This window comes from Arvicola amphibius, chromosome 3 (assembly GCF_903992535.2).
Source record: "Arvicola amphibius chromosome 3, mArvAmp1.2, whole genome shotgun sequence".
NCBI lineage: Eukaryota > Metazoa > Chordata > Mammalia > Rodentia > Cricetidae > Arvicola > Arvicola amphibius.
The window spans coordinates 126,405,065-126,428,901 of NC_052049.1; the positions used below are offsets into that span (position 1 = coordinate 126,405,065).

A 23,837-nucleotide genomic window follows, 5' to 3' on the forward strand; every position below is an offset into this window, starting at 1 on the left:
TGCATGAGTATGTACGTGTATGTGTATGTATGTGTGTATGTGTGTGCATGTGTGTGCGTGTGTGTGTGTGTGTGTGTGTGTGTGTGTGTGTGTTATAGGCAAGGAAACTGAGGCACAGATAGTATTTTCCCCACAGAAAGGAATACGGTCACCTGTAAAGCTGGCAAGTGGTGAAGCTGGAATCTGAGCTCCATCGGTCTACCCCCCAGAGCCTGAGTGTAGCCCTCTGTGTATTGTGTTGATGAGTGAATAGAGATGAGAAATGAGGCCTAGAGAGGTTGTCATCTGTTCCAGGTCCTACAGGAAGATGGGGTAAGGAAAGCCTTGGGCCCAGCTCTGGGAAAGCCTGAGCTCTTGCTGTTAGCCCCTGAGGCCCCAGGTTTGCTTTTTAGGGGCTCACCCTGGCTTGTCTCTCAAGCTCCACAGCTAAGACCAGTCTTCCGTGTTCCTCACACCTGCAGGCTTTCCTGGTGGGCACCCTGATAGAGGCTGTTAAGAAGTCATATTCAACTGGGTGCCTTCAATCCCAGCACTCAGGAGGCAGAGGTGGGCAGATCTGAGTTTGAGGCCAGCCTGGCCTACAGAGCAAGTTCCAGGATGGCCAGGGCTACACAGAGAAAGCCTGTCGTGATTCCCTTCCTCTCAAAAGACACCATTATTCCTTCTATAGGTGTGGCCATGGAGCAGGAGTGGGCGGTATCATGTGGACGACGAACCAATGGTAGGGACTTACAGTGATGGGGAGCCGTTCCACACACAGCCCTTTCAAGCTTTTTCCTGTCAACATCTTGTGGTACAGACGAGACTTTAGTGGTAGCACGGAGACACCCAGGGGCTGTTTGAGGGTCCATGGTTCACAGCTTTCCACTGTGGGAGGAAGGACCAACTGAGGCTCCTGTCAACCACTTCCTGTTCCTGCTGCCCAGATTCCTAGATGGGTTTTTAGACAGGCTCCATCCTTGGCATTGGACATGCAACTCTCTAGGTTCCCACTGCCCCTGGTTCCCTGCCTCCCATTTTCCCTTATACACACACTGCCGGATTCAGAGATTTATCAATTCAGAGCGACTCTAAGCAGATAGGTATACTCATCCTGTCTCTGTCCTCTAGTGCATGAGTGCGTGAGTGCGTGTGTGTGTGTGTGTGTGTGTGTGTGTGTGTGTGTGTGTGTGTGCGTGTGTGTGTGTTCCTCTGCCATTCTCCAGTACACCCTCTTCTCACTGATAGATACTATGGTGTCCAGGCAGGGATAGGCCCACAATTCCTGGCCTGTGCTCCATAGCAGCCCTATGGACGTGGATTTAGACTAAACCTTCTTCTAGTCTTTGCCTGTACTGGGGGTTTCTGGTTCCTGCAGGTCCTTAGGCAGTCCTTACAAGAGGCAGAGGCAGGTTATCCAAATGTCCCTTAATAAGATTCTCCTGATGAATTCTGCCCTGATGGGATACTGGGCACTTACTTGAAGCAGAAGGGTAATACTCCAGCACCAGCGCTGTGTCCTCTGAGAAATTGGTGGCTCCATCTCGGCCTTGGAAGAGGAAGGACTGGTTCCATATGGGCTGCTCTGGGGGTCCCCCGGGCCTGGACAGCTGGAAGAATGTGAGAGCAGCCATGGGGTCATACCTTCTTCTAGGTTTGGTTGCACATGTATCCGTTTGTTCCAGTTATAAAAAGGTAAAAAATGATAAATAAAAGGAAGGGGGAACTCCTATATTCTTACATTAAGACAACCACTCAAACTGGGCAGTAGTGGCACGTCTTTAATCCCAGCACTTGGGAGGCAGAGGCAGGCAGATCTCTGAGTTCGAGGCCAGGCTGGTCTACAGGGCAACACAGAGAAACCCTGTTATCAGAAAAAAAAAGATGGTCACTCAATACCATCGTGTTCCCATTTTTTCTGCACATTTTTTTTGTCTAATTACTACTCTGCCCTTTTCCATTCACACTCAAAACAGAAGCATACCCAGAGTCTTAAGAAACTCCCATTACTCATGACTTTAGTAACTTCAAGATATCCTATGTTTGGTGGCACAGACCTATAATCCCAGCACTTGAGAGGTAGAGGTAGGCAGGAAAATTGGGAGTTCAAGGACAACTTGGGCTATATAAAGAGTTAGAGGACACCTTAGCTATGTAGCAAATTTGAGGCCAGCCTAGGTTACATATGACCCTCTTAAAAATCAAAACAGAGTTCACCTTCCCAAGAAGATGCGATATCATGTCCATTTGTAAAGTTTTTAATGTGTGTGTGCATGTGTGTGTGTGCTCACCACAACACATATGCAGAGGTCAAAGAACAACTTGCTTGAACCAACTTTCTTCTTCCACCATGTGGTAGATTTTGGGTAATCAAACTCATATTGTCAGGCATGGAAGCAAATACCTTAACACTCTGAGCCACTTCGTTTTCCCATTTTCTGATACTTTTTTCCTCTGACAACACTGTACTGAGTGTTCCTTGCCACACACCTCTGCATCCCAGATTATTTTCCCAGTCCAAATACCTAAAGTACTGCTCAGTGAAAATATTTTCAAGCTCTAAAGTGCTTGCTAGATGTGTGTAGTGTTTCCCCAGTGCTGTACCAACATCCACATCCCCTGTCTATTCCACACAAGTTTCCCAGACTCGTTCAGAAGACCACACAGGTCCTCAGACTCTAGAACGTGGGGCACACACATGGGCATGGCTTGGAAGATGAAATGTGGCAGCGCTGACTAATACCCAAATGAGGGAGACTCTGGGTGGTCCCAAAACCTCAAAGGAAGCAGGGCCAGAAGAGGCCTTGAAGGGGGATGTGACATGGTGAAAGAAGAGGGGAGGGGCTTCCAGTGGGAGGGTGACACAAAGCCACAAAGTGTGGAGGAAGCATACAGCTTAGGACACGTGAAGGACCCTGGAAGGGGGTGAGGGGACTCATGGAAAATCCCAGAACCCACATAAATGGTGGGAAAATAGCTGCATGGTCTCAGCATGGGCTGCCTTGCTACTGCCCTGCCTGGGGCCACCAGCCACAGTGGCGGGGATCAGCAATCTCAGGAAGAGGTCAGCAGAAACACTCCGGGGGTTACTGACGTTAGAGGAATACCAGTGCAGGTCTACTCCTCCTGACTGGGCAGGGCTCGCACGTCTGCTATGCTTGTAGGCTTGCTCTGGTCCTCAGGAGTCTGGCCCAAGGCTTGTCTGAATCTTTCCCTGTCCCCAAGGAGATGGTTTGTGGTCAGCACAGGGACAGATGAACACTAGAATGGTGGCTGGAGTCATGAGCACATCCCTAAGACGTCGTGGTGGAAGCCCAGGGAGGGTCAGTAGTCTAGGCCCCAGAAGCCAGATCTGAGTTCTGTGAAGCTTGGTATTGGTCTCTTAGGATTGACCCCCACGCTATGACCCTCCCACATCCTGGGTATCGGATGGGAGTGTCCACATTGCCTGGGCCAGCTGCCAGGCCCCAAGGCCCCCTGGGAGGAGGGACTGTGACTTGGTTTCCTGCTGCCTCATTTGTTGCCCCTATCCTGGGAAAGGGCTATTTAATGGATGCTAGCTGTCTGCTGTGGGACTTATTAACAGATCTAAATGGAGTCTACATGACAAGAGGTGGTAAGTGGCTGCCTGCCCAATGAGGGACAGCCCTTTCCTTGAAAGGGTCCCAGGGTAAGTCCCCTAGGAGAAAGCCCTTCATACCTGGAATACTGGAGGGCGGATAATACATATTCTCTCTTTCTCCTCTCTCTCCCTCTCTCTTCCTCTCCCTCTCTCATACACAAGTGAGTGTGTGTAAGACCCACAGTTAAATAAAAATCCATTATCAGCCCTGTGAAGAGGCAAGTGCTAGTGGCTGATCTGAATGCTGTGCAGGGGTGAAGGGGTGGGGTGGGGATAGGGTAGACATGGCCTGAAGATGCTAATGGGAAAGGCTATGGTGGGCTTTGGAATTAAGGAATATCATTAACCCTCAGCTGTGATCTTCAGAAAAGCCATTAACCCTCTGCCACTGAGGCAGACCTGCCTTCCCTGGGGACAGAGCCTTCATTCCAGGGGCCCTTGGCCCTTCTCCTCCTATTTTCCCTGGACTCACCCGGGCTCTCACCCTCATCCACTGCTGTCTGCTCTGCCCAGGAACAGTGGAGATGCTGAGAGGAAGAGCTGGTGCTGCCTGGGGCTCCCAGCAAGCTAGGACCCTCTGGGCCCAGAGACCACTTTAAACTTATTGTTTGGATCACAGCAGGTCCATTTCCCTCTCTGGGACTTAGATGGGTATTTTTTGTTTGTTTGTTTGTTTTTGGTTTTGGTTTTGTTTTGGTCAAATAAAAATGACTTGTGCTTCACACTTCGAAAGCTGTTTGCAAGGCTGAAGGAAACAATGAACGTTTTTCTAGTAGGCGGAAGTTCAGTTTGACTTAACTTAGCAAATATTGCCCAGGACACCTTGACAGACACTTGTAGGGTGTTGCAGGGACTATGGGAGAGCTAGAGGCAGACTCTGTCCCTTCCTAGAGCTTATCTTCTGAGAGTATAGAGTGTATCTATGATGTGAATAAAATACTCACCCATTCCTGCCACTGTGCAGCAGCCCAATCAAGTTCTTGTGGTAGCAGTTAGGATATGTGAGGAGAAAGCCACACTGCTTAAGAATCTGGGGCAAGGAAAGCTGAGAGTTGAGGTCAAGGTTGAAGGTGAGAGAGGACTGAGACAGAGAACGGCGGGTGAGTCTTCCCCGAGGCTGGGTGAGAATTGGAGCGATGAGCTCCTGTATCTGGACAAACAGTACATAGGTAATCGGAGCTTGGTGTGTGTGTGAGAGGGCTGAAGGGGCCCAGGGAAGCCTGTGGTTCAGGGCAGGGCATCCCTTTCCTGCTTCTGGAATGGGAAGGCTGAGACAATGATCCAGTCAAGAAAAGCAGCCAGTACTAGAGTGAACCCAGGGTGATGGGAAAGACTCTAAGCTTGGGAAGACTGGGAGACTGGGGCAGGGTGAGATGACAGGCACAGATGGTTCTTCTCCTCCGTTTGTTTCACTCTTGGGTGTTCTGCCCCGATGCTGCAGGTTGTGAGAGCTACAGGAGCAAGCAGATGGGTCCAGCTCACAAGCCTGTGTCCAACCAGATATGTCTGATCTATCACTCGATTGGCCAGAGCCCATGTTTTGCCATCCTTGCCAGGCTAGGGGAGGAACGGAACAGACTGGGGGTGACCTGGTACGTTCTGTGGCACAGACTGGGGGTGACCTGGTACGTTCTGTGGCACAGACTGGGGGTGACCTGGTACGTTCTGTGGCACAGACTGGGGGTGACCTGGTACATTCTGTGGAACAGACTGGGGGTGATCTGGTACGTTCTGTTTTCCTTGCCTCACAGTCAGAAGCTAGAGCCCTCTTATCCGGGTGGCTCCTTTCTTCACAGCTGCTGACTTAGGTTATCAGCAAGTCAGAACCACACCCTCCTTAAGAAATAGCTCAAGGAAGTGCTTATGACCCAACTCTGACCAACGAGACCAGAAGGAAGGTTGGTTGGGAACTTAGTAGGCGGAGTTAGTTACTAGTTTCTCATAAAAACCTAGCTCTTTACTAGCCTTTGATCATATCTGGGCCAGAAACAGAAGCAGTTAGTCGTCCAAATGATCATTGCTAGGTGTCAGAGATCATGTCCTTAAGGGCTACCACGGTGTGTTATCTGATGCCGAGACTGTGATATATGACAGTAGAGAGTTGGGGGTTCCGGGGGGCTCATCACAGGCGTCAGGTACAATGATAAGGCTGGACTTAGGGGAGTTATATCATAAACTGTGAAACTCTGAAGGATACAGAAGGGATTCCGGGCCTGGGTTAGCTCTTTTAGTCTAACCGCCTAGTCAGGTAGGAGTCAATAGGTCTGGAGGAACCATACCGTTTGTTGAAGGTCACACACTAGCAAGCTACAGAGCTAGACTCCAACCTAGGTCTGCTGGGTCTAGCAACCACTCCCCAGGGGATTGTGGGAAACTCACAACACTCCAAGATGTCAAGGAAGACCAAACTTGGAAATTACCTGGTTCAGTCCCCACTCTGTCAACTGTAAAGACGATGAAGCTCAGAAGGGACAGGTAGGGGACTCTCTAGGCTCAGAATTCCTGACGGGATCCCTTTTACTTCCTAGCCTGTCTCTCTTGTTTTCCCTGTTGGCCCCTGGGCCTCTCTGCACAGGCTCCACGTAGCTTTAAACCTCATCCAGTTGCCACCATACTGGGTAACCTTTAGCAAGTGTCTTGTTGTTGCTGGGCTCTGGCCTTGAGTCCCACACATGGGAAAAGCACTGGAGAACTCTGTCGTGAGGAGTGCCTCACCCTTTTATGTGTAGTAGGCAGTGGAGACAGCCAGTGGTCAGGCCTGGAGAGGCTCACTCATTAAGGCAGGCAGTACCTCCTGCCCCTTGGGACAGCTGCCGATTGGTTCATAATTTTCTGTGCGAATGCAGAGCCATGTGTGAGGTGACTCTGGGGAAATCAGGCCAAGGAATGGTTTGATTTTGAAGCTGTCCCCATGATCCCCCCCCCTTTATCCCACCCTTCCCTGCCTACCATCACTCCTGCCTGTGTCTGAACCTTCTTTAAATGTCTGCCGTTACATGAAAGCTAGGGCTCCAACAGAGCGTCTCGTTCTAATTTTAGTGGACAAATGACAGGAGGCACTTCCAAGATCCCCCTGTCTTCCTCCATCATGTACAGCAAGCTCCGAGTAGCATGCAGTCTATAGGAGGTCAATCTGGCCATTTCCTGGGCCCAGCCATGACCTGTGTACCCCTTCTCTAACACATTTAAGCAAACACCTTCCTGCCCATTCCCAGCACGCACTACATCTTGGGTTATCTATATACTATACAATATAGGTGTTTCACTGCCCTGGACCAGCCCTTTCATAACAAAACAGCAAGACCAATGGGCTGGTGAAATGACTCAGTGCTAAAGAGACTTTCTGTTAAGGCTAGCCACCTGAGTTTGATCTCTGGAACCTATATAAAGCCAGTTCCACAAAGCTGTCCTCTGACCTCTCTACGTGTGTGCTGTGGTATGGTTGCCCCCTCATTATCAATACATCGATAATGAATTGAAAAGGAAAAAAAAAAAAACCTAGAAAGTGATGGCTGAGTTTTGGAGTAGTGACACGTGCCTGCTTGACTAGGGCTGGGAGGGTAAAGCAGGCAGACCGAGAGTATATACGGAGACCCTGTCTCCAAAACAAGGTGAAGGGTCATGACTTGCCTCCCCTAACCGTCCAGACATCAGCATTCCATTTCTCTCCTTAAAAAGGTATTATGGAGGCTGAGAAAATGACCAGTTCTGTGAAGACCTTGCTAAAGATCTGAGTTCTGTCCTCAGCACACATATGAAAAAGCCAGGCAAGGTAGTGAGCTCCTGGAATCCCCGCACGGAGAGGCAGAGGCAGGCGGGTCCCTGGGATTTGCTGGCCAATCAGTCTAGCTGAGTCAGTGAGCTCCAGATTCAGTGAGACAGTCTTAAAAAATGAGGGGAAGAAGGGCTCTCAAGAGAGTTCAGTGGGTAAAGGAGCTGGCTGCCAAGACGGATAACCTGAGTTCCATCCTTGGGACCCATATGGTGGAAGGAGAGAACAGGGTCCTGCATGTTGAACCCTTGACTTCCATACTTGTTCTGTGGCATGTGAACACACAACACACCCCAAATTTAAAAAATACGAAAACAATCAAGTGAAAACACTGCATGTTGACCTCTGTCACACACACACACACACATATGCACACACACATGCACACATGTGCACACACAAACATGCTTGTTCACACATCATCCTAAGTGTTTCTCACCCACAAACCAGTAGCCCCCTGCTCTCTCATCTCCCCAACCCTTGATAACACTGTTGTGCTTTTTGTCCCTATGACTGTTGATTTGAGGTGCCCCATGACAGGTGGAATCCATACTATTTCTTCTTTGTGTCTCTTCTTTTCTGCCTTCCATAGCTCTGGCAGTCCCCGTTGGCTTGTTACTAGATTAGACATGATCTGAGTGAATGTTTAGTATTTCCAGGAGTCCCGAGGGCAGGTTCTGTGCAGCACACAGGAGCGGATCCTGGGCAGCAATGAGATGCAGTGAATGCTTCTCAGCAGTCAGCTGAGCTGCCGCCTGATGTCACGATGAAGGAATGTGTCGGTTACTAGTGTACTCCAGCGAGAGGCCGTGGGTGGGAAGGAGCCATACCTGAGGATACCCGTTCTGGCTGACCCGAGGCACATCAAAGTTCATTGGTGATGAAATAGGGAAGGAAATCTGGGTGAGGGGCAGCCCCATAGAGGCAGGATCCCGTCTGGCCTGGTTGGCCCTGGAGAGGCAAGGAGACAGGAGTTGGTGCTCTCTGACCTGTGGCCAGCCTGGCAGCTGGGACTCACACCTGGACTAGGTTAAGGTGAAGGGGTGAGTGCAGTGGCCACCTTCTTTAAGCCTTGTAACAAACAAACTGGTGATCTCTGGCCCAAGCCTTGGGAAGGCTTATCTTGGTTTGGAGATGACAACGGTAGCTCTCAGGCTCCCTCAGCAGTGACTTGAGATAACCTTGGCTATATCAGAGCCAGTCAGCGTTACCATCTTTAAAGGGGGTCTTACCTTTCCCACCTCATCTTTGAAAGTTTTTATCAGAATTGCTCCTGACTTGTGGGAATCCTGGCTTATGCTTATTGGGTGAAGAGCCTGTGGGGGGAAAGTGCATACGGGCTTGCAGTTTGGGTGCAGTGGGATATTATCACTGCAGCGGGACAATAGTGGTTATTCCTCCAGTAAGAAAGTGGGGCTTTTAGGGTCTAAACACTCAGAGCTGTAGGTAGTCAGGAAGTCAGCTTGGACAGTAGTGACAGGCAAAGGCTGACTCCAGGAGGGGTGATGGCTCAGAGCACATGACGCCTGAAGAACGTTCCTCTCTTTGGGCTTCAGTGGTCAAACTATCTGGATCTGTTCCTGAAAGTGTGACTCTAAAGGAGATCTTGGAACAGTGGAGAGCACAGACTCCTCCAGGAGGCCGAGAGGGGACCCTCCCAGCAGGACAAATGTTCCAAGATGGCTTTATGTCATCTACTGAGGACCATCAGCAACAGGATCCTGAATGAAGCCTTGAGCCTGACAGGGAAAGGGGACCATGGTGTGGTAAGCTTAGGATGGCAGGCTTGTTTGTTGGGGTGGGAGGGGCAGAGGTGCCCTTGGGCAGGAAAAGGGGCCTCTCTTGGGCTCCTTAATACCAGCTCCTTTCCTGTTCTTTAGACCCTATACCCTCAAAAATCTCAGGAGAGATCCCCACTTTCCCCTTCTAGAGCTTGGGTCTTCTGGAAGAGAAAGGCAAAGTCTGCTATGGGAAGCTCACTAGAGCCTCAAGTCAAGGTGTGTGGGGAGCTTAGAGGGAACTTAGGTGAGGGGAAGTTTTCCCCATCCCAGCCCTCTGCCCTCTCCTCCCTCCTAACCTGTACCCACTTACTTAAACTCAGTATAGCTGGGAACCACCCGAGCAATCAGCACCATAGGGCTGGGGTTGTTGACCAGGGGCTCATTGACTCCCTGAACCAAGACCTGGAGAAGAGAGGAGGAAACAGGTGAAGCCTTGTGACTTGTGTCCCCCACCACTAGCCACAGCCAGCTCCCATCCTTAGAGCCTTTTGGCTCTCAGCTGAGCCTCCCAGTGAGCCTCTGATGTCCGCGCAGAGCCGTCATGCCCTGTCGCTCACAAGAACTCTGACAGGTATGCGGGCCGAAGGGGATGGTGCAGGTGTGTCTGGAGGGGATGGATAATTTACACCTGCTGTGTGCTGACTCTGGCCAGGGGTGAATGAGACAGTGGTACCCGGACACCTGCTCCCGGTCGTCTGGTGAGGAGCTGAAGCAATTTCTTTTCCCACCGTGTCTCCTGGTCTACCATCAGTAACAGACGGGTGTTCCTGTGGCTGTAACTGTGACATATTCGGGAAGAAGGTCTGTACTGCAACAGGGGAGTGGGTGGATGGGTTGCTGGGGGGCAGGGTAGCTCAGACTCTACTAGACAAGGCAGAGATTAAGGCAGGAGTGGGGCAGCTCGACAGTCCTGGAGGTGTGGCCCCTTCCTGGATGACACTTGGGGACAGCAAAGCCATCTTGACTTTACTTTTTCTTGTTCCACACGTTGGAGTAATTGGCTGTCCTAGAAAGGGGCCAGACAGAAGAAAGGGGCCAGACAGAAGAAAGGGAAGAGATGCCTGCTGACTCCCCTGGGGCAGCTGTGGGAGAAGCAGAGATGTCCTGCAGGATCTCTGGGCTCTTATATCAGACTTGTTTGGGTCTCAGTGTCCCCAGATGTCACATGGGACTAGAGATCAGTTATTGCCCTACCAGGCTCATGGCGCTCCATGGCAAGGGGTCAGATCAGATCTGCTGGGGTAGGAGAAGGTTAGAGTCAGAGTCCTGTGGGTCGCACATAGACATCTGCGGATGGGAATCTGTGGCTTAGGGAAAGGCTCAGGGCCCAGGAGCCTGGACCATGCCTGCCTCAAGCATCTATCATTCCTCCCGAAGCTGTCGCTGGGCTGATTATGAGAGATTATGGTGTGGCTCGTGCTCAGTCTGCCCAGTGGCTGAGGGTGACTGAGGGTGTATAAATAGCTGTTGGGAGGATGAGTGGGTGTAAGAGGCTGTGAATGCTCAAGCAGTAGACCAGCCAAGTTCAGGAAGGGCCAGGGAGATGGCAGGCTTTGTCTGGCAGTCGTAAGCCCTAGGTCATGGGTCCTTACCCCAACAGGAGAGAACAGACCTGAACACAGCCAGGGATTGGACCAGGGTAAGGAAGATGGGCTTTTCCTTGCTCCTAGGAGTGCAAAATCCAAGGGAGCCTATTGTAGCTCCCTGAAATACACAGGCACACGAGAAACACAGCTGTCACTTGGCCCCTTTTTTCTTCCATCCAAGAGCAGTACAGGAAGGAGAGACCAGGGTACTTTTGTCCCAATCAGGGATCGTCCTCACAAATTCTGGCTACTTTGTTGTTTATGTTTTCACTATTTTTTTTAAAAAAATATTCTTATTGTGGGTGGGAGGTGTGCTTGTGCATGGTGCATGCATGCATATGTGTGTGAGTGTGTGTGTGTGTGTGTGTGTATGTGTGTAGGCCACAGGACAACCTTACAGAATCAGTTCTCTGTGTGTATTTCAGGGACTGAACTTAGGTCATCGGGTTTGCACACGAACACTTTACGCACTAAGCCCTCTCGCTGGCCCCACTGTGGCTAATTTGGAAAGGTCTCATCGCTTTTGTCCTTGTTGATTTCTTCCCTAGACACCTCTGATCCATACTCTAAGGCCAGTCCGAGGCAATCAAGGGCTCCACCTGTCCCCACAGTCCCCCCAGTGCTGGTACCTCCAGAGCAGTATGATCACAGCCAATGTAGCGGGGTAGGAAGCTGCCCTTCCGAACCATGGTGGCATATAGGCGGGTCTTCACAGTGGCTTCGTCAACTTTCTCAGGCTGCGTGGGGTGAAGACAGGATGGAGACAGAAGATACATAGGAAGGAGCATGTCTAAGGGGCAGAACCTGGTCATAAATCCAGCCCTGTGCGGACACTTGCTGATCATTGTACCACTGGGACTCCAGCTGTAATTAAAGCTCATGGTCCCTGGGAGCCCTTCCAAGAAGATCAGCCAATAAATCTCCCCTTTTCCGTTTGAATATTTCATTGCCCTCGCAGACGCTACTGCTGCCTGCTCTCTGGGTGAAAATGTGGTAAGGACGCCTGCCGTGTAGGTGGACAGAGGGCTGGGGGGCTAGGAGCTGGCAGAAGACAGATCCAGGGCTACCTCCAGGATCTCTTGGGGAGGAGGTTTGCTTTCCTGCCTGCCCTGGTTCCCCTTCTGTAGTCCTGGAAGCCAGGGTAGATAAAGATCTCTGGCATCATAGTGGAAGGGTTGCTTGGCAGGAAGTGAGTGCCAAGGCCTGGGGGAAGGAGAAGGGATGGGAACTACCCATGCTGAGTTCTTCCCATGTGCTGGCACTCACCCATTACCACACCAGAGCCTGTCCAGAGGTGCCATGTCTTGCCTTCGCTATGGAGTAATGGAGGTCTGGGGTAAAGTGGCCTCCTACGTGTATACAGCTAGGAAGTGGCAGACCTGGGAAGGAACCCAGACGATCTTATCTCATATTGTCCTCTCCTTTGAAAGGAAACGTTCTGGAGCGTGTTGGAGGAGAGCAAGGTGATGCTTCTACCCCTTTGTGGTCCAGGACCAGGCACTCAGTAGGTGCTTAATAAATGCTTGATCAATGAGAGTGGATCTTTCCCTTCACCAATCAGCACTAAGGAGTCTAGTCCAAGGTTGAGAGGCTGGAATTTATACTCCAGGTTGGTATTCAGTTGTCCCCCTGACGGTTCATTCTAGAGAATGTTTTGCCTACCAAATTTATACTCCACATCTCTGGCTTGGGAGGAGCATGACCTGGGCCCACCCTCAACTCTACTCTCAGAGAACATTTTGGGAACATCAAAGCACTTCCCATCAGATCTCCCCTACCCAGGCAGAGGTTAGGCTGAGCCCGGGGCTTGCTTAGGCTTACCTTTACAAACTCAAAGTGGTACGGGTGGAAGACACGTAGGTATTTAATGGGTATTGTATAGGACACCAGCTCCTCTTTCTTGTTGCTGTCCATCACCTTGAGGATGACATCTGGAGAGAGTGGAGGGTGGGGAAAGAGCTTTCCCAGTGACGGGAGACAGTCAGAGGCAAGGGACATTGTGGAGACACACAGATGTTGGAACGCATGGAGGAATGCAGGCCTTTCCTCGGGTCGCTCTTTTCATAGAATTAAAGGCGCCCTTCTGGAGCTAGGAGAGAGGCTCAGAAAACTCAGGAAAACCATGAAATGGGAATGCTCAGAAAATTACAAAATTCACAATCCCCCCACCCCCAGATGATAACAGCAGTCAACAATTACTGGTAAAAGAGGACTTTCTGGTGGAGCTGCCGGCAAGCTGTGCCAGGAATCTACACACACACACACACACACACACACACACACACACACACTGCCTGTATGCCACCATGTCCCACCATGGTGATAATGGACTAAACCTGTGAACTGTAAGCTGCCACCCCAATTAAATGTTTTCCCCTATAAAAGCTGTTGTGGTCATGTTGTATCTTTACAGCAATAGAAACCCCAACTAAGACAGAATACAGGTACTAGGGTATTACAGTGAGAGACCTGACAATGGTTTTATTTAAAAGAATATAGACCTTGTGACTGGATCAGAAAAGCAGTTGAATGTTTTAAGTGTTGCTTAATGGGCCATCCTAGTAGGACCATGGAAGACAGTGGTGCTGAGTGTGAGTGGATGAACTGTTGGGGCCTGGCTCAAGATGTCTCAGAGGAGAATAATAACAGTAATATGTAGCCAGAGATTGATCTTATGATATTTTGGTGAAGAATGTGATGCTTTTCGCCCTTGTCCAAAGAGTCTGCCTGAAGCTAAAGTGAAGAGTTTTAGATGAATTCCATTGGCAGAGGAAATCTCAAAACAGCCTAGCATAGACTCTGTTGTCTGGTTATTAGTGGTAACTCTAATGAAGATTTATAATGAAAAGGAACAAGCTGAGCAAATGAAAATTCAAAATGTACAGATTGAAAAAAGGGGCACCAGGAAGTAGAATGGAGCTAAATCCTGTGTTCAAGGAGATAAATCACATTAAGAAATGGAATAAAGGGAGTGGTGACCTCAGGGCAAGATCCCAGCCAGTTTAGCTTCCAACTTGTGAAAAGGGATTTAAAAAAAAATGCTTAGAAATGAGTATTGTGGTTCACACCTTTAATCCCAGCACTCAGAAGGCAGGGGCTGGCCCATCTCAGAGTATGAGGCCAGCCTGTCCTGAACTTTGGACATTAAAACATTGTTGAGACTGTGGTAGACTATGGGGACTTTCGAAGTTGGACTAAATGCATTTTGCATCATGATATTGTTACAAGCTAATAGGGATCAGTGAGTAGAACTTGGTAGTTTGAATGTAATTACCCCCAATAAGATCATAGGGAGTGGCCTATTAGAAGGTGTGACTTTGCTGGAGTAGGTATGGCCTTGTTGGAGGAAGTGTGTCACTGTGGAGGCAGGTTGTGAGGTCTCATATATGTTCAAGCCATGCCCAGTGTCTCAGTTCACTTCCTGTTGCCTTTGGATCAAGATGTAGAATTCTCAGTCCCTTCTCCAGCACCATATCTGCCTGCATGCTACCATGTCTCACCATGGTGATAATGGACTAAACTTCTAAAACTACAAGGAAACCACCCCAGTTAAATGTTTTCCTCTTTAAGAGTTTCCATGGTCACAGTATCTCTTCACAGCAATAGAAACTCTAAGTCATGGAGTTACAGACAGATGTGAACTGCCGTGTGCCTGCTGGGAACTGAGTCTAGGTCCTCTGCAATAGCAACAAGTGCTTTTAAACACTAAGCCATTTTTCCCAGTCTCTGCTCCAAAGAAATTAGAATGAAGATCTGCACACCATTTAGTAAACATTTCCCAGAGACAACATTGTCTCCTAAAATCAGGACAAACTTTAAGGAGAAAGCCAGCATCCTGGAAATGATCATGGTACCCACTCATGAGCACCTGCTGTGTTCCAGGCACAATGCTAAAAATTACCCAGCTAGAATTCCTATGAATTCTTATAACAAGTATCATCACCTTTCTCTCTGAAATATGAGCAGTGACATTTAAAGGGGACATGGAACTGGATCAATATCCCACAGCTGGGAAATGGTGGCAAGGAGGCTGGATTCAGAGACTTGATTCATTTCTCCCATTTCTGGAAATCTGTGATTTTTTTTTTTAGATGAAGAAAGCGATGGGGAATGAGGAAAGAGGAGAAGGATAAAGGGATGGGGGAGAGAAGATGGAGCTGGAAGGAGAATCTAAAGAAATACAGAGAAAAACGGGCAAGAAAATTGAAAGAATTTGTTTGAGGGGTGCCCTTCCCCAGAGGACGTTTGAGCATCATGAACAGCTGCTGCCCCAGGCCTGTGCACCCCTCCTACCTGCAGTGGGGTGACCAGAGGGTAGGAAGCTATTCTTTCTCAGTCTTCCTTACAGATACCCTGAATGCACAGAGAGGGGAAGCCACTTGCCAAGAGTGGGCTGCATGGGATCCATACCCAGAAAAAAAAGAGGCACTGGGAGGCTTGCAACTGACTAGAAGAAAGCGTAGTACCTCCAGAAATGGAAGTCAGCAGGTCTGGGTTCTTTTACTAAGGTGCTAATTTGCTTTCTGGCCTCTAGGAAGTCATTTATCCCCTCTGGGCTTCTGTATAACATTAATACTTTAAATAACCAAACAGAAAAGAAAGAAATCTTATCCAATTCCTAAGATTTCTGAGGAAGGACTTATGAATGAGGACCGCCTATCCCTCACCCCGGCTCTCACCAGTTTACCCTTGTTAACCATCTGCAGCTCTCCACACAATCACCCATCCCTGAACAGATTTGAGGAGATTCTGCAGGGGGAGCCCTTCACTCCCAGCCAAGGTCTGACAACACTAGCCAAGGAAGCTGTAAACACATACCCACTCCCCATGGACTCTGAGTCCCCCAAACCAATTGGAATTTATGAGACCCTACATCTACCTATATTGGGACACCCTGTTTTTGTAGGAAACTGGGTCTGAGCTGTAACTGGGGGGATGGACAACCATTTCTTCCATGATCATGTCTTCTTGTTTCAAACAGGCTTCACCAGCTTCCTGTTTGGGCACTGAGCCCTTCTGCTTCCCACCATTCCTTTTGTGTGGCCAACAAGCCATTTTGGTTACCCGCCCACTTTGGCCTTGATCCAGGGTCTAAAACTCTCCTTTGCTTTTCATTAACACGTCCTCGAGCCGCCTCCCCCACCCAATCCTCTTGCCTCTTGGCCTGGCCCCCAATTCCCTACCTCCACTGTAGATATCACCACAGCAACCAGTTCCAACTGGGTTCCAACAAGCGACTTCAGTCTGCAAAGAGGTGCCTGCCAATATTGTCTGATTCGTGTGGCCTCCTCACCCTCCTGCCCCTCCTGTCTTTCCTGCAATTAGTCCTGCTTCTTTCTGGCTACACAAAAGACTCAAGACCACTGACCTTGTCACGTCCTCTCTCATTTCATTCCAGCTGTGCATGGCAGAAGGCAGGGGCCACCTACCATCCCTACTAGCTTCTTTACACACACACACACACACACACACACACACACAGAGAGAGAGAGAGAGAGAGAGAGAGAGACAGAGAGAGAGAGACAGAGAGACAAAGAGACAGAGAGAGACAGAGAGAGACAGAGACAGAGCGAGGAGAGAGAGAAAGGAGAGAGAGGAGAGAGAGCGAGCTCATGGGGTAGGGAGACGACAGCACAGACAGCAGTATTATGTAGTGGCACGAGCCAGCACACAGGCCCTTGCAAAGTGTGAATATACAAGCACACATGTATATCTGTGAAATCCCAGGGTTGTTTTTGCTTCTGTTCCATACCTTCTCAAACCATCCTACCGTTCCACTTCCCCCTTTACAGAAAGGAAACTATTCCCCTGCCTGCCTGCCACTAGCTTCTCCTCGTGGGTGGGAGTCCACTGCATTACCTCTTTCCCTCCCATGGTCTCATGATAGTCAACTCTTGGTTCTGGGAGGTGAACAAGAACAGTAAAGCCTGCTGTCTCTTCTAGAGCCATCTGCAAGAAGTAAGGCTGCTGATCTGACTAGCTGAGTCCAGGGACGTGGCAAGGGACCTCTGCTCTGTGCCGTTAGTGCTCCCAGGCTTCCTAGTGCCAGTGCTCCCAGGCTGCCCATTCCTAGTGCTCCAAGGCTGCCCAGTGCTAATGCTCCCAGGTTGCCCAGAGCCTGTGTGCCCAGGCTGCCCAGTGCCAGTGCTCCCAGGCTACCCAGCACCAGTGCTCCCAGATTGCTCAGTACCAGTGCTCCCAGGCTACCCAGCGTCAGTGCTCCCAGATTGCCCAGTACCAGTGCTCCCAGATTGCCCAGCACCAGTGCTCCCAGATTGCACAGCACCAGTGCTCCCAGGTTGCCAAGCACCATTGTGCCCAGGCTGCCTGGCACCAGTGCTCCCAAGCTGCCCAGTGCCAGTGCTCCCAATCAGTTCTGGCATCAGCAGTCAGTACTTCGCTATGCCCAGCCTAACCTCTCACTTGAGGGTAGACATTAGATGGTCTCACAGTGAGAAACAACAGGGCACACTTGTGAGCGTCTGGTCTAGGACCAAGGGAAGACTAGCCGGGGATAAAGATCCATTCTAGCTAGAGGTGTTAATCAAACAAACCCAAAGTCAGCTAAAGCCTGGTGCTCCAGTGACATAAAAAGCCTGGTCTGTCAGTGCTTACCCAGAACTTGTGTTGTTTAAATCCCCTAAGCCTAGTGTTCTCTTAAGTAACATAGCTCCTCTTAGGAGGTGGGGAGTCTAGTGATGGATGTGTGGGGACATGCTACAAGACTATAAAGTGGCGTTTCCATGGGACATGGCAGTAATAACAACCATGAAAATAATAACAACCGCCATAAAAAACGATAAGCTCACATTGTCTGGAAAATTCATTTATGTGGAACAACTCATTTTTCCAGCAGGCTGGGGGTGATGAGGCGTGATGGGATTATGATTGTCTTTTTCAAATGCTTTTATCGGAGCCCAGGGAGGTGCTCAGGTGATCTCCAGCTGTGTTGGGAGGAGCCCGCTTTTGCCTTCCATGAAGGGTAGAGCTGTGTTCACTGCCCCTCCCACACACCAGACCCCAGCCCCAAGCCCCCAGCCTCACCTTCTTTTCCTGCATCCTCTGCTTGGATCTCCACTTTCACTGTGTCCCCCCAGATGGGTGTTCTGGTGGGTTCTGAGGCCACAGAGGTCACTGCTTTGGGGCTGTGAGTGGTGGCTTCCTCTGATGTGGTGTTTCTGGAGAGGAGGGGTGGTTGAGTTAGCAGCCTTCCTGCCTGCTGTGACCCCTTCCTGGGCTCCACTGGGCAGAGGGTAGACAGAAAGTGGGCAGCTCTCCCTATGTAGACACTCATGCCATCCTGGGCTCAATGCATGCCAGGCTTCTCCCCTCAGCTGTTCTGTTTGGTGACCACCCCATCTTGCTGACCACTATGGAGGCCTTTACTTTAAGGTTCAGGAGCCGAAAGTTCAAAGTGAAAGCAGGGCAGATGTCATACCTATCTGATTTCCTTCCCCTTGCCAAAAAGGGATCCTGGCAGGTGCATCTATGCTGGGACCCCATCTGGACCCTCTTCTCTGGAGGTCTGTTCCATGGGAGGTTGCTTCTGGATAACAGTTGGCCCTGTGCCACCCCCCTAAGCTGCTCGTTCCTGGCTTTCATTTCTCTAAGTGTGTGGCCCAGAGTCCCAGGCTGGCCCAGATGCCTCAGCTCTGAGCCCTCTCAGTGTGGTATACTATTTCCCTTCCCACTGTGTTCAGAACCCTGGGGTGGACCCTGGCTGCTGGGCACAGGGCAGAAGAGGAAGCTTCCTGGCCCTTGAGCTCTCAGGCTCTCAGGGGCAGGCTTGAGGGTGAGGCAGGAGTCAGGGTTCTCTGCAGCTCAGTGTAGCCTATAGGTGCAGGAGATGGGTGTCCTGAGATCCAGGGCCATTAAACGGCTCAAGGAAAGAGTTAATATCCTTGTGTTGTATCAGGCTGTAAATGGTGCTACTGCAGGGACTGCCGCAATCAGGGATGAGCAGTCCCTGACCCAGCCTGTCTGAGGGGAGCTATACCACACACCCAGCAGAGGAGGTCTGGTGCATCCCTCTCTGTCATCCCTTTGCCCTGTCTCTGTGATCATGGCTGACTGAGGGGTGCCACATGAGCTCTTCCTGCCATTCTGCACTTCCGTCCTCTCTCTTGATAGCTGCACCTGCAAAGCCAGAGACTAGAGCACTCCCAGGCTTTGCCACCAGCCCGCCACACTGATGTAAATGCAGAGACACCTCGGCCTCCCGCATTGGGACTCTGTACCCCTGACAGGCAGAGGAAGGCAGCACAGCGGTTGTGGAAATGTGGGTGCACTGAGGACACGCAGGAAGGCAGGCAGGCCCTCCTACAAGCCACATGTCACACACCTGCTCCCACACTGGTTCATCTCTGGGGGCCTCTTAGAGATTTTCAAGTGACTCCACGTGTATAGAAAATACAAAACCAAGGGCGTGAGAATGGCAGCGACAGGTCTGAGATCGGAACCTGTGACCTGTCCCTTGACAGCCCGTCTTCCCCCTCCTGCTCCTGTCCTCTCCTCCTCCATCCAAGCTCAGGGGATTTTGCAGGAACAAGTCAGATGTTAAAACATGGGGGAAGTTAGTCAGAGCTTTCCCTTAGGACCACAAAGAGTTAAGTCTCCTCAGCCTAACTAAGAGGTGGTCAGGGTAGATGAGTGAGATGAAGGGAAGAGGGAAGGGAGGCCCAGGGGAAAAGGGGGGCGGAGGAGGAAGCTTTTAGCAGGTGGGGGAGTCTGTCAGGGTAATGGCTTTTCCTGGCACAACTGACTGACTCCTTTGGGCCTTGAGGAGAATCTAGAACTGGAGCTGGGGGTGGGGAGAGTGCTGTGATTCCTTCCAGAATGGACCAGTTGACTCCCGACTCCCAGTACAACCTCAGGACCCCAGGCCCTCTCTAAGACCCACGTCCCTGTCAGCTGTCTACAAGGCTAGGATTCCTGTCTCGCTATCTCCACTATCTCCGAAGGCCTGTCCTTGCTAAACAGCCCAGCGGTTGCAGTTGGGGGCTAGAGGAACCAGGGCCTCTTTTCTCACTGCTCAGACCTAGTTCAGTCTCAGCAGGAAGAGACTGGGGTCTGGTGTAGAAGAGGGATGCACCCTGTGTTCCAAACTCCTCACCAGGGTACAAGAGGAGCATGTCTGACAAACTCCAGGCCTGAAGTTCCCAACCCAGCATGGTGTGAGGGGCCAAACTCAGGCACAGCTGTGAGTGGGAGGGAATGAGAAGCTTCTTGCTTTTTGGTTTTTCCTTCAAGGTCATGACTAAGGGAAAATGCAGTGCCTGCTTCCCGCGGGCTACTGCTGGGGGATGGAGATGTGGAAAATCAGCAGACATGGATGGAGGCTGAGGGAGCTCTTAGTGGGATGAGTAGGGTCAAAGCCATGTGCCCAGAAACACTGGGAAGGAAGCGTTCAAGCAGGCACTGGGAAGGATGAATGAAGGACAAGGTCTTTAGCTGGCATGGCAGAAAAAAGGTCCTGCTAGCCTTCAGAGTGGTCCACTCTGACTCCATTGGTGGCTTTCCTGGAGAACCTCCAGGGAGGTGAGAAGATGGGTTCACACTAGGTGTCCTTGAGGTCAAAGCCAGGTGTGTGGCTGGGTGGGCCCGACTATCTTGAGAAGATCAGGAAACCACCGCACCCTACCCTGCCACCCACCAGCCTTCTTCAAGTCAGGCCCTGAGCCAAGGATACCTGATTCCTTATCTTCTAGGAGGCAAGTGGCAGCCAGATTCCCAGGCCTCAAGTCTACCTTCCTCCTGGAGGGCACTTGGCAGCCTGAAGCCCTCTCCTGCAGGTCAGTCTTCCACAAGAGAGCTAGCAGCTACTGAGCTAGACTCTACAGTGAGGGTCAATGGTTACATCCCTGTCTCTGAGGTTATCTACCACAGATAGCAAGGGAAGGTGTCTGGAGGAGGCAGGGATCACAGAGATATCTCCAGAAAGAGGACCCTTTCCATGGGGGAAGGCTTGCAGACTTGGAGGAACTGGCTCACAGCAATTCACAGGTGGGGCAGGTTTGGTCAGTCAGGCTTCTGGGCCTCCTGAGTGAGTCCTTTCTGGAGTTTTCTTTATTCCAGGCCCACCACATAAAGGAAGGGAAAGAGTTGATTCCTGTGGACAAGCAGCTGTGCCCCGGAAGTCATTAAAGAGGAGAGGGGCTGACCTGAGGCGGGTAGAATCCCATTCAAAGCCCCTCTCATCCCTCTCTCATTTCAGACCCAGCCCAACAGTCAAACCCCCATCTCAATAATCCCTCCTCTGGCTCCAGTGCTGTTCAAGTTCTTATAGGCTCTAGGCTAAGCAGAGTCCATCACGTGGGTCATAAATGGAACTGTTATTGTATGCAAAGTGAAGGGCTCTCACCCCAAGTTTCATTGATTAATTACAGACTAATGAGCCACCACTAATTGCTGATGGTATTACAAGGCACTTGGTGGGCCTCATGCTGCTTAGTCTTTGTCAACTTGACGTACACTTCGACATACTTGGGAAGAGGGATCTCAATTGAGGAATCTCCTGCATCAGACTGCTCTATGGAACACTTTCTTGATTGCTAACTGAGGTAGGAGGGTCCCGCCCACTGTGGGCGGTGTCATCCTTGGGCGGGAGGGCCTAGACTACAGCAGAAATTGTAGCTGAGCAAGTAAGAGAGGGCAAGCCAGTAAAAAACATTCTTCCTTGGGTTTCTGCCTCAGCACCGGTCTTGCCAAAGCACAGTTCCTGCTTTGGCTTCCCTCCTGATGGACTGCAACCTGTAAGCTGAAATAAACCCTTTCTTTCCCAAGCTACCTTTGCTCATGATGTTTAAGGCAACATGGAAGCAAACTAGGAGAGTCTTCCTCCCCAGGAGAGCTGACTCTGAAGCCAGGAGGTATAAGCTAAGGTCAGGGATTCCCTACTAACCAACAACTCTGCCATCTATAGGAAATGCCTTAGCTTTGGAAACAGAAAGAAAATCTGGTTAAGCCAAAATTCTTTCAAGTTAAGCCTGGGTGTGGTGGTGCATCCCCATGGTTCCTCACTTGGGAGAAGATTACCTTAAGTTTGAGGCCAGCCTGGTCTACATAGCAAGTTCTAGGCCACTCAGGGCTCTACATTAAGACCCCTGTCTTAAAAAGCCAAAAAACCAAGATGAGACTTGGACTCTCCTCCTCATTCCTGTCCACTTCAGCTGTTCTCAGAGGAACTGTTCATGGTGGTGGGGACGCCATCCCTTCTCGGAACTCAGTCCGCTGGGTGGATCTTCCCATATGGTTCAAGAGGGAACTGTGATCCTCAGAACACAATGTCTGGGGAAAACTTAGAGTCAACCTTGTATACTGGGCATTGCCACACTGTGTCCTGGAAAGGAGATTTCCCTGTTTCCCAAAGATAGTCTCTGAGGCTGGGGACAGCACTGGGCCAAAGACCTGCAAGCCTCAGGGGCATCTATCCTGGGTCTTTATTGGTGAGGCTCTCAGAAGTCACCTTCTTAGGTTAGGGAGTCACCAAAATCCTGTGTGGGCAAATGACAGTTCCCGTGACAAGCTGTGGGTCCGAGTGAGACAACTTTAGAAGGTCTCGTGTCTTGAGAGATTCTCAACAGATCAGTCATTGACAATCCTCTCTTCTAGCACCCCTGTAATCCTCAGAACACAATGTCTGGGGAAAACAGAGTCAACCTTGTATACTGGGCATTGCCACACTGTGTCCTGGAAAGGGGATTTCCCTGTTTCCCAAAGATAGTAAGCCTCTGTAAGCAGGGAACCCAGGCCAGACAGTGGGGTGAACTTCCCAGCCTCAGAGTTCTTCCTGAATGTTCAGATTTATTATTCCTAGGTTCTGAGGTCTGGGGTATCTCCTTGCCCGAATGCTGGGGACTGGAAGACTGTGGACAGAGGACAAAGGAGTGGGGCAAGTGTCGCCTTACCAACTCCTTCCTCCCATGTACACTCCTGACTTCAGGAGTAGGGACCTGACTGGCCATGTCAGGTGCTCATATCTAATTTCCCAGTCTTGGCCAGTGGGTCCCAACTTAGCGTGAATGAGGACAAGGGATGGTGGTGGAAAGGCCCATGGAGGCAGCTCCTTTCCTGAAGCTGTGGTGGGCACCCTTGGCTCAGAGGCTGGAACCCCGCCTGTACTGCATCGGCTCCTAGCTCTGCCCTGGAAGCAGAAGGCAAGCTCAGATTCCAAGGGCTGTCCCAGTGGACTAGCCTTAAAGATGGCAGAAGTAAAGCCTGGCTATAGGATCTCTTCAGGGGTCCAGCCCAGATCCTAGCCAGTTACCACAGGGCTTCATAGCTGGGTCTTGGCTCTATTTTTACTGGGCACGCCAACCATCCTCCGAGTTCCCAGCCACAGTTCTGAGCTAGTTTTTGGATCAAAATTCTCCAACACCTTCACAGCACCCAGCTGTCCTCGGGGTCTCAAAATGCTTGGGAAGACGGGGTCACATCTGCCTGCCCCTCACCCTCTTAGCCCCCTTCCTGTGGGAACAGGGGAGGAATTCTACCCTTTATCCTCTCCAGAGATAAACCCACAGCTTTCTGAGGATGCTGCTGGTGCCTCTGAAGTCCAGGGAGGTGGACTGGGGTTCCGGTGCAGAGCTCTACGTCTGAATCCTGGTCCTGCCTCCACTGCCGTGGATCCAGACTTGTTTCTTCAACATTTCCTCCACTAGCAGTGCCCTGTACTTAACGGCACCAGATAGGGTGAAGTGGCTCTGGCCATTCACAGGGCTGAGGAGAGGGCTGGACCCAAGGCTTCTGGGGCTTTCAGAGTGCAGTGTGAGGGTGCCTGGGTCGGAAGAGGCTCTGAGGAGAGAAGGGGTGCATAGAACAGGCCGCAGTGGAACCTGAAGCAGTATTTACAGGTGTGGAGACTAGCAGTAGCTGGAGACAGGGAAGGGAAACTGGCCATCCTGGAAATGAGAAAAAGGGAGGCCTCAAGAAAAGACAATGCCCGCTCACACAAGGGACAGTGCCAGGGGAAGTCACTCTCCTGGGAGGAGACCACCAACCCACAAAGCTGGATGTGGCATTAAGTCTGAGATGAGTGCAGGGGGCAGGGATCTAAAGGGACCGCTGTAGATTGTAGTTGACCAAGTTTGGCCTGCACT

General features: G+C 50.7%; 1 protein-coding gene across 1 annotated transcript in view; it reads right to left on the reverse strand.

Annotated features, from left to right (window-relative positions):
- Ccdc33 (coiled-coil domain containing 33) overlaps positions 1-23,837 on the reverse strand; it is an 80,430-nt gene that overhangs the window by 43,210 nt on the left and 13,383 nt on the right. Inside the window, exons 3-9 of the mRNA XM_038323773.1 lie at positions 17,785-17,918; positions 12,562-12,671; positions 11,370-11,477; positions 9,465-9,556; positions 8,204-8,324; positions 1,460-1,589; positions 734-867 (exon numbers count right to left, since the gene is read on the reverse strand). Of these exons, the coding sequence (XP_038179701.1) occupies positions 734-867; positions 1,460-1,589; positions 8,204-8,324; positions 9,465-9,556; positions 11,370-11,477; positions 12,562-12,671; positions 17,785-17,918 (829 nt within the window). The remainder of the gene's footprint in view (positions 1-733; positions 868-1,459; positions 1,590-8,203; positions 8,325-9,464; positions 9,557-11,369; positions 11,478-12,561; positions 12,672-17,784; positions 17,919-23,837) is intronic.